General features: G+C 45.6%; 1 protein-coding gene across 1 annotated transcript in view; it reads left to right on the forward strand.

The window, feature by feature from the left end:
* EPB41L4A (erythrocyte membrane protein band 4.1 like 4A) overlaps window positions 1-18902 on the forward strand; it is a 180848-nt gene that overhangs the window by 151683 nt on the left and 10263 nt on the right. Inside the window, exons 17-18 of the mRNA XM_072787912.1 lie at window positions 289-366; window positions 8226-8345. Of these exons, the coding sequence (XP_072644013.1) occupies window positions 289-366; window positions 8226-8345 (198 nt within the window). The remainder of the gene's footprint in view (window positions 1-288; window positions 367-8225; window positions 8346-18902) is intronic.

Consider the following 18902-nt stretch of genomic DNA (forward strand, 5'->3'; position numbering starts at 1 on the left):
GTAGGAGTCATGGGGTCCCCAGGTCGGGTCAGTGGCTCCCCCGTTTGGGGTCACAGGGTCCCTAGGTCAGGGTCACAGGGTCCCTAGGTCAGGGTCACAGGCTCCCAGGTCGGGGTCAGCAGCTCCCCAGGTCAGGGTCATGGGCTCCCCAGGTCGGGGTCACAGGCTCCCAGGTCGGGGTCACTGGTGTCACTGCAGGGCTCATCCTGATGAACTGTCGCGAGCCTCCCTGAAGTGTTTCCATTTGTCATAAACGTGGGCTTTTTCCTTTGTGTGTCCCGTGTGCAGGTCCCGTTCTCGCTGCAACACGAGCAGCGGCAGCGAGTCCGAGAGCTCCCACAGAGAGCACCGGAAGAAGCGACACAGGTAAGGCCCGGGCCGCGCGGGGTTCAGCCCCACTGTCTGCTCTGAGTCTGCGGGGCCTGGAGCCCGGGGTCGGGGAGCCATAGCTTGCACAACTCAGGTTCTGGCCCCGATAACGAGATGATTAAATAACTTGACGGTGAGGGTCCTTTCTTGTTAATTAAAAAGATCTGTATTTAGGGACAACGTGCAGGGAATCTGTGTGGGGATGGTAAGAATTTGACCATTTCTTGACGGATTTCTCCCTGAACCGTCTTTGTATGGGACGGTACCGTGTTGTGTCCAGCCAAAGTGGGAGACCCGTGGCATCGGGTTTCGTGTTGCGCCTCATACGTGTACATGAACATACGTGTCTACGTTCACGTCCGGCACATACATGGGGACACGCGGGTGGCTCCTGTCATCAAGACTCATTCTTTAGGGCTCGGCCTTGAGAGCTTGGTATGCGACCGGCTTTAGCGATGACAACACGGCCATCAGCTCTCCGTACTCCCCAAGTATTTAACTCAAGAAGCAGCGCCATGTAGGAGGGGCACAGGGGTGCCGGCTGCCTCCGTGTCTGGCTGGGGGTTTCAGCCGGAGGCACGTCTGCCGTGCCCCGCCCCCCTCCCCCCCCCCCCCCACCAAGGATGCGGGGCAATGTCCTGAGACGTTTTTGATCGTCCCGGTTGGGCAGGGGGCCGCCGTCAGCCCGGGTGCTGCGGAGGACAGCACCTCCCCGACCAAGGCGTCGGCAGCCACCACCACCCCCGGGGGCAGCCTGGCCCGCTTGCTGTATTTTTCTGGGTCCTTCCCTGTCTGTAAAACGAGGTGGTCAGCTGGCGTGACCCAGGGTCCTATGGCTGCTGCAGCCCTCATCCTTGGCACATGCTGGGCCCTGTGGGGAGGCCTGGGCAACAGGAGCGCAGACGCCATGTAGGGGTCATCTCCTTGGGAAGTGTTCTCTGTGGAGCCCAGTTAGGGGCCGGGGTCACCTCAGGCGCCCCGCCCAAGGCACGGTGACCTGCAGGAAGATCCCTCGGTGCCCCCTCCTCCTCTCACGGATGCCGTGCCCGCTTCAATGACACAGACAAAGCCAAGAGTGGGTAACAGATTCTCCTCCTATCTAGAAAAGTGTGACTGTAGGTAAGCACGTCCTCTCCGGCCTTTGGGTCCAGAGCTTTAGGGGCTACATGCATGAGGGCCCTGTTGTTGGCTGTGTGCTCACACTTGCTCCCGTTCCACATGGTCCCCATGGCCAGACGCCCCCCTGCTCCCGTTCCACGCCATCCCTGCAGCCAGACAACCCTTGCGCCCTGTTCCACGTGGTCCCCGTGGCCAGACGCCCCCTGCGCCCTGTTCCATGTGGTCCCTGTGGCCAGATGCCCCCTGCTCTCATTCCACACCATCCCTGTGGCCAGACAACCCCTGCGCCCATTCCATGCAGTCCCACAGCCAGACGACCCCTGCGTGCCCCATTCCACATAGTCCCCGTGGCCGGACGACCCCTGCATCCTGTTCTACGCTCTCCCCATGGCCAGAGGACCCCTGTGCACTCCATTCCACACGGTCCCTGTGGCTGGATGGCCCCTGTGCCCCCTTCCATGTGGTGCTCATGGCCGGATGACTCCTGTGCCCCGTTCCATGCTGTCCCCGCAGCCAGACGGCTCGGCCTCCTCTGCTGCCTGGTGAGCCATTAATGTCTGTCTTCACACCTTCCATCCTAGTTGTTCTTCCTTTACTGTTTCTACAATCTGGACGACTACCCTACGGTTTTCTAAGTTTACAGGTTTGAAAGGACAGTTTTTCATTTTCTTTTTTATAACGAGCTGGGAGTTGCAGCACCCTTTGCTGTCGTGACATCTAAGATGACAAAGGCTCATTCTCCCGTTGCAGCCCTGCCCGTATCTTCATCTTCATCCCTGTCCTCCTGCCTCCCTTTTATATCTTTGTCGCGTTGTTTCTCGTCACTCAGTTCCTTTCTTTTTTTTTCTTAGCTTCTCTCCACTCTTTCCTACTTTTTCTTGTCTTCTTTGAGTTCTGCCTCCATTTAGGAGCCAGAGAAACATCAGAAAAAACTCCCAAGGATGTGGGTCAGGGCCTCCGTTCTGTTGTGTCCTGGTATTTGACCTTGGGCAACTCTTGAAACTGCTCTATTTATTTTTAACATTTTGTTTATTTATTCATGAGAGACTGAGAGAGAGGCAGAGACACAGGCAGAGAGAGAAGCAGGCTCCACGAGGGAGCCCGACGTGGGACTTGATCCCAGGACCCTGGGGTCATGCTATAAACCAAAGGCAGATGCTCAACCGCAGAGCCACCCGGGTGCCCCTTGAAACTGCTTTAGTCCTGAGCGTGCTCATCCTTAAGGTGGGGTGTACACTGACCTCTGTTGTCTGGGGGGTCATGGTAAAGCTCACTTGAAACCTAGAAAGTGAGAGCACTTGACAATGGAACCACGTGGTCTGACACTTGGCCTTGAAGTCGGGCCTCTTCTGGGCCTTTCCCCCCTTGCCTCCACCCTTGCCAGCTCCTTCACTTTCCTGTCGTCTCCTCTTCCTTGCTCCCACCTCCCTGCCTTTACAGACTTGGTTTTTCGACCAGGCCTCCTTATTCTCTGATTCGTCAGCAGGTTCTCTTAGAGGGTTCAGGAAATTGTAGGTAAACTTCTCTGTTTCCAAGTATAGGACTTTCTGGTAACAGGGTCTGTGGCCCCAAACATTTATATGGTGGTCGTTACGATCGAAAGAGTGAAGGATGGATGGATTCTGGGAGATGAAGTTGAGCATCCAGGTCACTGGTAGGATTAACCAGTAAAATGCTTCGGTTTTCTTTGGAGATGATTTACGTTGCTCTGCTGATTTGTGAAGCAGTCGGTCCTACTAAGTTCATCAACTTGGGAACCTCCCAAATACAAGGCAGTATGGAGCTAATGGGCTGTGTGAATATGCGATTATGTCCATTTTCACCAGTGAGAATTTTGGTCAGAAGGCCAGCCCATGTCCCTGGGTCTGAGCCTGTGGGCCTGGCTCTGGACGCGTCCAGGGTCTACGTTCACAGAGAACCAAGGGAGGAGTCAGATCTGAGTGAAACCTTTCACAAGCCAAGATTCCCCTTAAAATGCCTTGGGCTTAATAAAATACCCTTTACATTCAAAGAAATGAGGCTGCAAAATATCCTTTGTGCTATTGATGAAAACAGGCAGTTGGGCCATGAGTGCTCGCTGGCGAGGGCCAGTGGACTGCTAGGTCGTCAGCTTCCATGGGTTGCTAGGCTTGTGGGGCTTTGAGGTGCGGAGATCTGGGCGGGGAGGGGGAAGTTGCCCCGTACTTGGAAGCTGCGCTGCAGCCGGGGGACGGTTACAGCAGCAAGAGAAATGGGAGGCTTCAGGTGGGAGCCGGGAGCCGGCAGAAAGCAGTTGGCAGCAGGACCACTTGGGCCTCTCCCTGCGTTCATCCTGGGGCACGTGCGGCCCAACACGTGAGTTACGTGTGTGGGGTTCTGTGCGTGCGTGTGCACGCATGCGTGTGCACACAATAGAACAGAGCACAGGAGGAGGGAGCCGGCGATGTGACCGTGACCTTCAGGGAAGAGCGGTGTGGCTGGTTGGTCCCCTGGCCGAGTCTTCATTTCCGGGCCGCACAGGGGACGGTGTGCACCCTGCAACCTGGTGAGGCCGGGAGGGCCCCGGAGGCAGACCGTGCCCGCGTGAGTGATGCTATCAGCTCAGTGAGCCCCCAGCCTGCTCCGTGTACCCGGAGCCCCCATACATCTGTGAGTGGGCCCGCCTCCTTCCACAAAAACTCAGCGTTCCTGACGAATCCGTTGTCCCTCAAGTGTTGGTAGCGTTTCTTCCTGCCTCTTAGATGTCTTTAGAATGTACATCTGAATATTGGGGTAAGAGGATTTTAAATATGAAATACATCCCACAGTCTCTCATTTTTTTTTTTTTAAGAGTGGGAAATATCAGAAAGGGAGACAGAACATGAGAGACTCCTAACTCTGGGAAACGAATAAGGGATCGTGGAAGGGGAGGTGGGCAGGGGGTGGGGGTGACTGGGTGACGGGCACTGATGGGGGCACTTGGCGGGATGATCACTGGGTGTTATTTTATATGTTGGCAAAAAAATAAATTTATCAAAAAAAAATATATAAGAGCCGTTAGGTTTCCTTGTGAGCATTCCTTGCCCCGTCCCTGACTTGAGTGGGGGCTGCGAACGAGGTGAAACCTGTGGGTCTGCAGAGGGCAGTTGCTGCAAAGCCGCAGTGTTCACCGTAGTACAGATTGCAAGGGCTCCTGATTTCCACTTGAATAAGTCCGATCAAGAATTAGGTATTGAATGCGGATGATTGAGGGCTTGCAGGGCATAACCAGAGTTGACAGAGATGACGCTAGGAGTACAGAGCTGCAGCCACTGAGCAGTGCTGTCTGATTACTGAGCGAGAGCATCGCAGGCCACAAAATCAAGAAAATAGACTTTGAAGGGAATTTGCACCAGAGGTAGCATATCTTTGTAGGGAGAGCGTAAGGAATAAGTGGAAGAGACAGAAACACTTTTAAGGGCAAATGAGAATAATTTATCGACAGTGTGGGTAGGTTGGGAAAAGCAAATGAATTTCTTGCTTGCTGGTCTTCAGGGAGGAGGTCGACAGATGCCTGGAACCAACGTAAATTTCCCCAGGGAAGAAAAATTACTGAAAAAATAGATGAAAATTGGTTTATAGCAGGCAATCCAGGAATGAACGAGTAGATGAGAAACACAGGTCCACAGTCACTTGGGACCCGCCGGCTTACTCTGAGCGGTGGAGTGGCCGATGAAGCAGTCGTATGCACCGTTGTGCTGGAGCTGAACGGGAGAGGTGGTTTTCAGTGTGTCACACTGGCTTGGAGGTAAAATATAAATAGAGAAAACATAGAGGTGTTTGCTTTATTATTTAAATTCAGTCAACCAACATGCAGTACATCATTCATTTCAGATGACTCAGTGATTCAGCGGTTATATAACACGCAGTGCTCATCATGTCACGTGTCCTCCTTAAGAGAAAACATAGGTTGTTGGTTTTTGGTTTTAGATTTCATTTATTTATTCATGAGAGTCACAGGGAGAGAGGCAGAGACCCAGGCAGAGGGAGAAGCAAGCAGGCTCCATGCAGGAGCCCAATGCAGGACTTGATCCCAGGATCCCGGGGTCAACCCTGGGCTGAAGGCAGACGTTCAACCCCTGAGCTGCCCAGGCGGCCCTTGAGGTTCACTTTAAATGCAACATTTGGAAATGAGCACATCCCCGCTGTAACCGGCAGCGGACTCCTTTTTCCCCCTTGACATTCTCATGCTTACCTGTCCTATGACATTTTGACTTTTTAGAAGGGGTTAATGTTGGTGTTTTCATCCTTCAGAATGTCAGTCCCTACGTCATAATCAAAGTGCAGCGGGAGAGGCGCGAAAAAGCAGCTCTGGCTCTCCCACCCTGGGGATAGGGACACGCAGCAGAGCTGGTATGGGGGCACCCTGTGCTTAACGGTCCGTGTTTCTCTCAGCATAGGATAGTCACTACTGCTTCCTGAGGCTTGAGCACGGTCGTGTTCATTTGTCCCTTCTGCACCCAGTACCTGTGTCTTCTTCGGGGAGTGACTGATGGAATCCCAGGGCCCTAATCCGTGGGGAGTGACTGATGGGGTCCCAGGGCCCTAACCTGTAGGGAGCGACCGAAGGGGCCCCAGGGCCCTAACCCACCAAGAGTGACAGATGGGGTTCCAGGCCCCTAAACCCGCGGGGAGTGACTGACAGGGTCCCAGGGCCCTAAACCCGGGGGGAGTGACCGGAGGGGTCCCAGGGCCCTAATCCACGGGGAGTGACCGACAGGGTCCCAGGGCCCTAAACCCGGGGGGAGTGACCAACAGGGTCCCAGGGCCCTAAACCCAGGAAGAGTGATCGACAGGGTCCCAGGGCCCTAGCCCATGTGGAGTGACCGGCGGGGTCCCAGGGCCCTAACCTGCGGTTCTGGCTGCAGAAACACGCGCGTGCACATGGGGCAGCTTCCAGTGCAACTGCTTGTTTGGGGGAAGGACGAGTCACTGGGACCTCACGGCGTCCGTGTCCTGGCACCACACCTGCTCCCGGTGCCCCAGCCCATGGCGTGGACTTGCCTTCCCGGCCCTCCATGCATGCCGCGGGCTGCAGGCTGACTCCATGAGGCGCTGGGCCGTGGGTCCAGGTGTTCGCGCCACAGCCTCTGGAAAATGAAAGCTTCAGTGAGGAAACAGCTCGAAGGGCTCGGATGGTGTTACAGAGAGGTTCACCCAGCAGCTGCTGTTCCTTTTACTAGGATGCGCGTCGCGTTGTGTTCAGGTTACACGTGGAGGGGCATCTGCAGCCCACCCAGAGCCACGGCCACTCCAGGCGCACCTGTTCCGAGCACAGGTGTCTGCAACCTTGTCTGCCCTTTGCGAAGCGGTCGTGCTCCCGTCGTCGGTTTGGTGCCGATGCCCTCGTGGCTCCACGCTGCTTGCTCACCCCGGAGGGTGGCCCCCTGAGGGGCTCGCGTGGGTCCGAGGTTAAATGTTCAAGCAGCAGGTGTTTGGTTTCCACAAGCGATGCTCCTGGCTCACAGCCGCCTGGTGTGTCCCCTTCCGTCGGGCCTCCAGCGGGCGCCTTCCCTGGTCCTCTGGAACACCTGGCCCCACTGCTCACGGTGGGAGCCACTGTCGCGTGCTCCAGGGACCCCAGCACTGGGCCCCGACGTCACCGTGACACTCAGACTGGGGCGTCGGTACCCAAGAACTGGAAGAGGTCACTTTAAAAGCCCAAATCTGTAGGTTACCTGTAGAAATGAGCGGCTCTGGAAACACTGTCCTGTGAGGTCACACAGCAGTCCCTGACTTCCATCCCTACACCCCCGAGTGCCCTGAGCGCCCAGTGGGCCTGGCAGTGTGCACCACCGTTGGCTTCCTTACTTCTGCTTTTCCTTCTTAAATATGGGAATTAAAGGGGCGCCCGGGCGGCTCAGCGGTTGAGCGCCTATCTTGGGCTCAGGGTGTGACCCCAGGGTTCCAGGATTGAGTCCCCGCATCGGGCTCCCCCCAGGGAGCCTGCTTCTCCCTCTGCCTGGGTCTCTGCCTCTTTCTGTGTCTCTCATGAATAAATAAATAAAATATTTTTTAAAAATGGGAATTATGGGAGGGATCAGTCAGTTCAGCATTGGACTGTTGAGTTCCGCTCACGTCATGACCTCAGGGTGGTGACACCGGGCACAGAGCCTGTGCAGAATTCTCTCTCGCCCCCCTGCTCCTTCTCCCCACCCCCTTCTCAAAAAAGGGGGGGGGGATTATATATGGCACCTGTTGTCCACGAAAACTCTGACAATTATTGTGAATTCTTAAGAACATTTCAAGTAAGATTACTTACTGTTACTTTGATCAGTATGTTTATTTTTTGATCAGTATGTTTTAAAAGACTTAGTTTCATGATTTAAGATCAACCCTGTAGCAGACTTAACTATGTTTTAAATGAGTTTATTGTTGGACATGCCTATTCTTAGAAAATTGTAAGCCAAAGATAAAAGCCTGAAACTAGTATCTACTTTTGTGTTTTTGTGTTAATATTCTAGCACACATATGTATGCGTGTGTATACCTGCTAGGGATATATTAATACAGTTAATACATTCTAGCTTTAAATGATTTTAATAAAATCGCTTCTTAAATAATTTTGTTTCTTAATCGCTTTTCAATAACTTATTTAATAATTTCTTAACTTTTTAAATTTTTTATTCATATATTTTTTTTGATGACTTATTAACTTTTAAAAGCAAGTTTAGGATGAGCTGAAAAATAGAGCACTGCATGTGCGAATGTTAACTTGAGATGAACGGTCTTGTCTTTCAGAATTCGGCAGGAGAACGATATGGTTGATTCAGCGCCTCAGTGGGAAGCTGTATTAAGGAGACAAAAGGAAAAAACTCAGGCAGACCCCAACAACAGACGATCCAGACACAGATCTCGCTCGTAGGTGGACTCTTTTTATACTTTTATTTCAAAACAACACTTGCTGGAAGCAGCATGCAGATCCTAGGGCAGACTGGGCTGTCTCTTGGAGGTCTCCCAAAGTGGTTTTCATTCCACCGTGATTATCCCATCGTCAGTCATATTTACCATCCCATGTTTGTGACGTTCATTAACCGCACCTGAAGCCGTAGACATTGGAGCGTGGCCAAAACAAAATGTCAGGAGCAAGGCTGTCAAGACCAGGTTGGGTTTTGTTTTCAAACAAAGCGTACATTCAGCCAAGTAAGTAGGAACGGTCTTTGTTCTGGAGCCTGGCTGTTGGCAAAAAATACCTGATGCTTCTCTCAATATGAGTCTGTAGAATTCTCTGAAGTCTTGTTGGAGATTGAACCAGATGTGAGTATCTTCCTATTAAATTGCCATTTGTGAGCAGTAGGCAGCGAGTGATTCATTACACCCCGGTGTTGGGATTCGCCTGCACCTTCTGTTGCTAGGCAATGCCATGTTGAGCACAATTACCCCATCGTGATGAGATTGCCAGTCCCCCCAATTAATTTTCTTTTGAGCTGATAAAATTTCTAGGTTTTTTTTTTAATGTGTGCATCATCCAGATTTAGACACCCCCGTCCCCACGCCCCTTCCCAGAGCTTACCTTTTATGTCTGAGATGGGACTAACTACCCATAGCGTTGTGACCCTAGGTGGTTAGAGGTCTGATGTGGCTCAGGGTGTTCGACAGGGTGGTGGGAGGATGCCAAGGGGTGGATGCAGAGACAAATTGTAGGTAGGCAGGGGTAGGGGATGGGGCCCCGGGGAGCCAGGCAACAGGGTGTCAGTTGAGGTCAGGAGGCCAGGAGAGGGCTAGAGGACATGTCCCAGAGCCTGGTGTGGCTCTAAGGGAGGCTTCTCAGTCTTAGACGTCCACTTTTTTAGTTGAAGTTATCCTAGTGTATGTTTCTGCCTTTATCGGTAGCAGGTCCTCGGGAGCTGTGATGTCTGTTTCCTTTCTAACAGTGTCGCGGCGTACCACACCCTTAGAGATGTATCTGTTGCTTCATGAAGTCTTTGTTCTGGAGCCTGATGAGAACCTACAATTTCAAGCAGAAGTGGATACATTTCCCTTTGTCTTGAATACCGCACTTTGAGAGGTTTAGGGCTGGGAGGATCAAGACCTCAGGGTTGACAGTTTGACCAAAAGGCACAGAATCCCAGGATTAGGACGTAGTACACCCATGGGTGAATCTTGCACTTTGACTTTTCCATCACGGGATCTTCTTCTACGAGGGACTTGTGATTCGTGAGGCTCGGTGACCTGACATTAAATCTTAAAAACAGCATTTAGTTCTTCTAATAATTCCTAAAGCATTCTAAACTCCATTAAATACCAGTAATAAATTTCATTTATTAGAAAGGGAAAATAAAATTGAGGAAAAAGTTTTATATATAAATGTTGAAGAAGTAAAAAAAAAAATTCCTGGCGGCAATATGCAAAATTTGATATGATGATACCACTATTTCTGTACCCGTTCTCCTCTTGGTGGACATATGGATGGTTTCCACTCTTTGCTGTTGTGTTAGAAGTTTCTACAATGTTCTGTCCAAGTATATCTGCCACGTATGCACTCTTGTGCCCTGGGATAAATACCTGAGTGGAACTGCTGGGTTAGAGGTATTTCTACCACACTAAGTGTAATAATGAACTACCAAAATGCTTTCCAAGGAGGCTGTATCATTTTACACGCCCACTGGCGATGGACGCGAGTTCTCATTCTGCCCCATTCTTGCAAATACTTAGTTCTATGTTATTTAATTTGTCCCAAGTTAGTCTACTTGGCTTGAAGTGCTATCCTGTTTTGGTTTCAGTGAGCATTTCCCTGATGACTAATGATGTTAACCAGTGCTTTTTGGTTATTCACGTATCTTCCTTTTTAAAGTGTTTAGTTTTTGACCATTGTACTTGAATTGTGTTTTTTTTTAAATTATTATTTATTTGTAGAGTTCTTTATGTAGTCTGGATAGAAGTTCTTTTTCAGAGATGTGTATACTGTGTATTTCTAAGTGTTGTTTTTCCTTTTCACGCATTTAATATTGTTTTTTGATAAGCAGACATTTTAAATTTTGGTGAAGACCAGGATATCGCTTTGTTTTCATTTATACTTAGGGCTTTTTTTACATCTTAAGGAATATTTGCCTACCCCAAGGTCACAAAGATGTTCCCTTACCCTTTTTTAGCAGGTTTATAGATTTTGCTTTTTATTTATGTCTGCCATCCCTCTAGAGTTCATTGTTCAGTAGGTATGAGCGAGAGGTAGATATTGAGAAGTGTTTTCCAGGTAGCTTGTGCAGTATTCCAGGTCCGTTTGTTTAAAAGACTATCTTCATTGAAATGCCTTTGGGCCTCTGTTAAAAATCAATTGACTGCTTAGATGTGGGCCGGTTTTATTTCATTGATCTATTTGTCTATTCCTAAGCTACCATGTTGTCTTGGTTACTGGAGCTTTATAGTAGGACTTGAATCAGGCAGTGTAAATGCTCCAGTGTTGTTTCTTTTTTTATTTTTTTTTATTTTTAAGATTACTTTGGCTATTTTAGGTCTTCTGCAGTTCTATGGGAATTTTTGAATCAGCTTGTTGTATTTTACCAAAAAAAATAATTGAACTCTACACCTAAAACTAGCGACGGACTATATGTTTGCCAATCGAATTTAAATAAAAGATTTTATCCCCGCCCCCCCCCCCCCCCCCCCCCAAAAAAAGACTTTAGGCATATGTTGAATCTATAGCTCAGTTTGGAGAAAATCCTTAACCATTTATTTAAGCCTCTTAACATCTTTCAGCAATGTTCCTTGGATTTCAGTACAGAGTTACTGCATTTGTTTTATTACATTTAATCCTAACTGCTTAATATATTTGTTTAAAGATTTTACTTATTTATTCATGAGAGACACAGAGAGAGGCAGAGACACAGGCAGAGGAAGAAGCAGGCTCCATGCAAGAAGCCTGATGTGGGACTCGGTCCCAGGACCCCGGGGTCACACCCTGGGCCTAAGGCAGATGCTCAACCGCTGGGCCACCCAGGCGTCCCTTAATATTTTTAATAGCACTGAACTGTACTTTAAAAATGTTATTTTCCAATTGTTGGTTAGTCGATGGAAACACAGATTATTTTTTATGTTACTATTGTATCTTGCTACCCTGCAATCTTGTAAAATTGATTTCATATCTCCGGAAGCTTTTTAAATTTTTTTCTTAGGATTTTTCACACTTACAATCCTGTTGTTTGTGACCAGAGACCACTCTCCACTATTTCTAATCTCCTTTTTTCTTATTTATATTTTTTCCTCTAATGCACTGGCTAGATCTTCCAGTTCAGTGTTGAATTATGGTGTTGAACACAAGGGGTAAGAACAAAGACCTCCGTCGCTTGTTCTCTTTCTTAGGGGAAAACATTTACTGTCACATTCGGTACGATGCTAGCTGTATGTAACACTGGGGAAGATCCATTCTATTTCTAGTGTAAGAGTTTTTATCATGAATGAGTTTTGAATTTTGTTACAAGCTTTTTCTGCATCGGAAATGACTGTATGTGGTTTTCCTTCTTTATTCTGTTAGTGAGAATTGCAGTGATTCAGTTCTGAAGGATACATCATGGGTTCCTGAGATAAGCCCTCAGAGTCCTGATGTATTAGCCCTTCCCTAGATTGCTGGATGCTATTTGATATTATTTTGTTAAGAAATATTGGTCTGTAATTTTCTTGTATTATCTTTGTTGGGTTTTTGGTAACTGGCTTTTACTGATCATTTAAGATAATTTGGGAAGTGTTCCCTTTTTCTCCACTTTCTGAAAGACTTAATGTAAAAACTTAGCATTATTCCTTCTTTAAGTATTTGATATAATTCACCAGTGAAACCATCTCTGCCTGGAATTTTCTTTATGGAAAGTTTCCAATTACAATCTGTTTCTTGAACAGATACTGATTGATTGAGCTATCCAGATTTTTACTTGTTATGTATAGGTTCAAGAATTTGTTCATTTTATCTAAGTTGTCAAATCTTTAGCAAAAATTAGTTCACAGTAATTCTTTAGTATCTTTTTAACATCTGTTGTAATATCACCTCTTTTATTCCTGATGTGAATAATTTGTGTTTTCTCTTAATTTTCCCCTTAATCTACGTTTTCAGAGAACTAATCTTGGGTTTGCTGATTTTATTTGTTGTCCATTTCATTGATTTCCAGTCTTTATTACTTCCTTCTATTAATTCTCTTTTATTTGTTCTTTTTTCATGTTCTTAAGGTGACACTGATTTTAAACCTTTATCCTTTTTAAATATAAGTATGAAGTTTCAGATTTCCCCTAAGCCTATTTATAGTTTTAATTATCTCACATTTTGATAAATGTTTTCATTATCATGTAGTTCAGATTATTTTTAATGTCTTGTGATTTCTTTGACCTTAAACTTTTTTTTTTAGTAGTGTATGGATTAATTTTCAAATACTAGATTTTCTAGATATCTCATGAGTATTGCTGATTTGTAATTTAATTCCATTGTGATAAAAAAGTAATCTGTAAGATTTTAGTCCTTTGAATTTTGAGACTCATTTTATGACCTAGTGTATGATCTTTCATGATAAATGATGTGGTGGGCTTGAAAAGAATGAGTATTCTCAGGCACTGGATGCCGTCTATAAATGTCGAGTGGATCCAGTCACCTGATAGTGATGTTCAGGTGGTCTGCGTCCTTTCTGATTTCTTAGTTTACTCTTCAGTCATTGAGAGAGGGATGTTAAAATGTCCAGTAAGGTTTATGGATTTGTCTGTTTTATGCTTTAGCTCTGTCAGTTTTTGCTTCAAGTTATTTTGAAGCTCTGGTATTAGGTACCTATATATTTGCTTTTTTTTTCCCTTTGTCTTCCCGATGAATTGACCCTTTTATCATTATGAAGTGTCTTCTTTATGCTGGTACTACTCCTTTCTCTGTGTCTGGTACAGGCACACACACACGCCCAAACTCTGATGCGTACGTGTAGAGCCTTTACGTCTTTTCCATGCTCGCTGTTTGTGTGTTATATCCTCTCAATACTTTCATTTTTAGCTGCAGTACATCTTTCTATTTAGAATCAATCTCCTGATCTCTTGTAGTATAGTTAGAATTTTTTTTAATCTGGTCTGGCCATCTCTATCTTTTAAAATCAATGTTAGTATATTTGTAGTTGCAGTTGGGGGTTGAAGTGTACCATCTTGCTCTTTTTCCTGTTTATTGAATCTGTTTTTTGTTGGTTTGTTCCTCCTTTCCTATTATATTTTGTGTTAATTGAATATTTTTTGGTACTCCACTTTACTTTTAATTAACATCTTCCCTATACTTTTTATTTTTTTCTTTATTGGTTTCTCAGTGGCTTACAGTATGATTCCTTAATTTATCATAGCATGTTTAGGATTAATGCCATAATATTTTATGTAAAACTTAGAAATCTTGGAAAAATGTAGCTCCATTTATCCCCTTTGTCCTTTGTGCTATTGTCACATATCTTATTTTTGCATGTTAGTAGCCCCATGTTACAATATTATCTTTGTTTAAACAGTAAGTTTTTTTAAAAGACTCCAAAAAAAGTTCTAGTTAATGTAGTAGACAGAAAGTGTCCCCTAGATATGTCCATATTAAGATATCTCCAAGACTTGTAATATTTTATGTTAGATGGCAAAGGGGTAATAGGGTCGCAGGTGGAATTAAGAATGTTAACCAGTTGACTTTCTGCCAGAAAGATTCTCCTGCATTACCCACGTGGGCTCAAAGTCATCACATGGGTTCTTAAAAAGTAGAAAAAGGGACAGAAGAGGGGGGAGAATGATTCAATTCAAGAAGAACTCAATCTGCTGTTGCTGGCTTTGAAAATGCAGGAAGGGGCTGTGAGCTAAAGAATGGTCCAGCCTCCAACATTGGAGGTGGATTTTCTCCTAGAGCCTCCAGAAAGGAATAGAACTCTGTCGACACCTCAATTTTAGTCCAGTGAGACCTTGGTCAGACTTCTGATCCTCAAAACTGTAAGATAAGAGATTTGTGCTGTTTTAAGCCACTAATTTGAGGTAATTGGCTTCAGCAGCCCTAGAAAATGAATACAGTTACCCACATATTTACTGTTTCCCGGGTGTTCTGTTTCTTCCTCTAGAGCTGACACTCTATCGTTCCTTTAGCATCTCCTATGTACTGCAAATACATTCTCTCAGTTTTTTGTGAAAATGTTTTTATTTTAACCCTTATTTGTGGCTGATAATTTCACCAGCCGTAGGATTGCAAGTTGATGGGTTTTTCTTTCACACTTAAAAGAGGTTGTTCAGTTGCGTTCCGGTTTTGTCATTTCCGATGGGTCAGTCTTCATTCTATAGGCCCTGTGTGGAGCTTGTCTTTTTTTCACTAGCTACTTTTATGATTTTTTTTCAGTATCTTTAGTTTTTATCTGTTTGAGTATCGTATGGCTATATGTGGTTTTCTTCGTATTTATCATTTATGTTTTTGTAATTTGATGGGTTTTTTCACCAAATTTCAGGGATTTGGGGGGCATTATTTTTCAAGTTCTTTTTTCTGATCTATTCAGTCTTCCTCTTTTCTTGGGCATCCAACTGTATATGTGCTACACCATTTAGTTTTGTCCCACAAGCAAGTTTCCATTAATATTTAAAATCTTTTTTTCTCTCCTTTTAAATTTTGATCATTTCTCATGACTTGTTTTCAGCTTCGTCGACTTTTTCCCTTGTGTTGTCCAGTCTGCTCTTAAAGCCACTCTGAACTTCATGCTTTCCTGTTCTAGAATTTTAATTTTGTTATTTTTAGACTTTTCATTTATTTGTTGAGATTTACCATCTATTAATTTATGATGTCCATATTTTCCTTTAAATTGTTACACACATTTGTACAAGATGTTTTATTTATTTATTTATTTATTTATTTATTTATTTATTTATTTATATTTTTTTTAAGATTTTTTTTTTAATTTTTATTTATTTATGATAGTCACAGAGAGAGAGAGAGAGGCAGAGACACAGGCAGAGGGAGAAGCAGGCTCCATGCACCGGGAGCCCAATGTGGGATTCGATCCTGGGTCTCCAGGATCGTGCCCTAGGCCAAAGGCAGGCGCCAAACCGCTGCGCCACCCAGGGATCCCTGTACAAGATGTTTTAAATCCTTGTAGGTGAATTCCCACATCCGTGTCTTTCAAAATCTGTTTCTATTGACTGTTATATTGTTTTCTAGATATTTTCTTATCTCTCTACATATATAGTCATTTTTTATTATATGCCGAAAATTTTAGGTAATATCTAGGTTTGTCTTTCTCTGAGGAGTCAAACTGTGTTCTGGCAGGCAGCTGTATTATTGTTGGCTACCCTTCTTTTTAAGATTGTATTTATTTTAGAGGGAGAGCGCACACGCATGAGTGTGTACACGAGTAGGGGGAGGGGCAGAGGAGGGGCAGGAGGGACAGCAGGCTCCATGCTGAGCCAAGCCCGGGGTGGGGCTCGATCCCACGGACCCTGAGATGATGACCTGAGCCTAAGTCAAGAGTCAGCCTCTTAACGGACTGAGCCGCTGTTCTTGATCTTACTTTGTACACTTGGTTTTATGCTTTGATAGGGTGGTGGGACTTTGGAGACTTTGTCATTAACTTAGGATGTGTTCTTTACTTTAGGCTGGGTCCTTATCCCTAAAGCCTGGCCTTCATGGAGTCTTTATTTTATTTTATTTTATTTTATTTTATTTTATTTTATATTTTATTTTATTTTATTTTATTTATTTTATTTTATTTTATTTTATTTTATTTTATTTTATTTTATTTTATTTTATTTTATTTTATTTTATTTTATTTTATTTTATTTTCCCATGAGAGACAGAGAGAGAGAGAGAGAGAGAGAGAGAGAGAGAGAGAGGCGGAGACACAGGCAGAGGGAGAAGCAGGCTCCATTCAGGGAGCCCGATATGGGACTCGATCCTGGGACCTGGGGTCACGCCCTGGGCGGAAGGCAGGCTCTCCACCTCAGAGCCCCCCAGGCGTCCCGCCTTCGTGGAGTCTTGACTGAAGGCACACAGCGCTCAGCATGGCTTTTCCACAGCGTCAGAACACTGTTCCCTACCACTCTGTGTGCATACCCTGGACACCCTGGGGAGTGTCTCCAGCCCTAAGCCTTGTAGCAGCTGCCCTCTGTTAGACCTCACCTAGTGTTACTCTGTTTATGTAGAGACGAAGTGCAGGGCACATACTCGACCAACCTTAAGGAAAACCCCATATAGACTTCTGGAGCCCCCCTTTTTTATTTTCTTCTGCACTGTGAATTCCATCCTTATCAATAGCCTCACATTCTGATCTCTGTCTCCCTGGCCTCTTGAGTTTCACTTCCCCGTTACCACACTGGGAAGGAGCTCCCATGCGCAGACTGAAGCATTGGGGGTCTTGCCTTGTGCTTCCCTTGTCTCTCATATCACAGGCTTATTGTGTCTGCTGCCCAATACAAAACAGTTGCTTTGTTATATTTTGTTTCACTTTATAATTCTTGATAAAGGGTTCTTCTGATACCAGTTCCTGAGTTGTGGCCCAAAGCAGAAGTTCAGGAATACTCTTTTGAGGTGGAGAAATAATTTCAAACTCCAGACCTGAGCTTGATGAGATCAAGCTTAACCAACTAAGCCACCCAGATGCCCCCGTAGAGAAATATCTTTAAATTGGGTATTGCTTTTATTAAATCAGCTGACATCAGAAAATAATGGCACTTTAAACTTAAAATCTTACTTACCTTTATTTTTAATTTTATCTACATGATAAAAATATAAGATCGGATAGAGGTTTATCTCAGAAAAATACAATTTTATTAGAGAACCCCATGAGGAGTTTGATGTGTATCTTCCTGGAATTTAGTTTTAAAGCAAACCATAAGGAGGTTTAGCAAATATTTGAGGTGACTGTGTAATGGAACTTGGTTGACTAACTATATAGCCGATAGGGCCAAAGTGCAGTTATAAGAGTTACAAGTGAAGGGGGAAGACGTCTGTTTGAAGAGTGGTTCATTCAGAAGTTGCTCTGCATCCTTGGAAAAAAGCAGATTGACAAAGAAGATGTTCCTAACAGGAAGAGCAATTGGAAGACTTCTGTGATGGGCTAGGGTGAGAGGTGGCTTTAGCTCAGAAGATGGTGGCGGGTAGAAATGGTGAGAAGTGGATGAAGACACATTGTGGAAGTAGTGGTGATGGATTTGGCCACTGGATGTCTTTTGAATGAATCTGCACTTTGAGGCTGATGAGTGGAGTGGGCAGGCATGAGGTCGCAGTGTGGTCGGGGGACATGAGCTGGAGATGTGAGGGGAGAGAGTGTCGAGATTTTTGTTCTATTAGATTCGAGAAACCAGGTGGGGAATCGAATGGAAATGTCAAGTAGGCAACTAGATAAAGCTGTGAACACTGCAGGATGACAGTATTGGACAAGCTGGGCTCTCCTTTATTTGAGCAATGATATTAAAAACCTGAAGTTTGTTGATAAGGAAGTCATCTGCAAGGTGCTGTTGGACCGTTGTTGGCGTTCTGGGCTCTCGTGGTAGCTGGCTGCTAAATTCCCGTGAACTCCAGCGCCATCTCTATGGATAGATAATACCTTTCTGATAGAGTTTTGCTGAAAACTCGGGTCTGAATTCAGGTACCTATGACATCGTACTTGCAACTACAGTTACTATAAGTTCTCCAGATCATACTTAATCCCTAGAAACACTGTAAGGTATTGATTTTTCCCCCCTTGAGATGAGGAGGGAAGCTATGAAGAGAGTAGGGTGAGGCCAACTTACATGAAGATTGGGGTTTGGTTCTGTGCAAATTGAGGAACCACTACTGCTTTTTTAAAAAAAAAAATGGGAGTCGTGCCTAGAGCAGCATCTGAGAAAGTAAAATTGTTCCTCACATATGCTTGCATTTGGCGTTTCCAATAGACAGTAAAGCAGTTCTCTCTCAGTTACTCCCATATATTCTTGAATTCCTGCTGCGGTATGCATAACCATCCTCAGAGGGGGTATACCCGTGGAGGGGAGAATGCTGCAGTACGTCATTCACACGTTTCATTCATTGTATTTGTTCTTTGATTTTTTAAATTTGCAATGAAAAGCTAGAAAATTGTGTTTATTATAAATACCAGAGACGTACAATAGTATACAATACAAAAACCTCTCTCTCCTAAGAACCCATTGAAGTAAAATAGGGTTGGATCTCATCTACAGAGTCTTGAGAAGTACGGTTCCTTCCAGTACATTTTGCAGCTGCGTTGCCATGACGTCTGGTTTACGTAGCATCAGAAAACATTCATGAAGCTGCTTTTCTGTGAGTGAACTCATTGGGATGTTTGGAAGCCGCCTGGACGCGGAAACCATAGTTCTCGCAGGTTCAGCTTGGGGTGAGCGGGCGCGGGCGCCCTCTGCTGGCAACACGGTCTCACTGTGTTTACAGGAAAGTGATGCCAACGGGCCACGGGGGGGGGGGGGGTGGGGGGGGGTGTCAGGGGTTGAGCATCTGCCTTGGGCCCAGGGTGTGAC

This window comes from Canis lupus, chromosome 2, assembly GCF_048164855.1.
Source record: "Canis lupus baileyi chromosome 2, mCanLup2.hap1, whole genome shotgun sequence".
Lineage (NCBI taxonomy): Eukaryota > Metazoa > Chordata > Mammalia > Carnivora > Canidae > Canis > Canis lupus.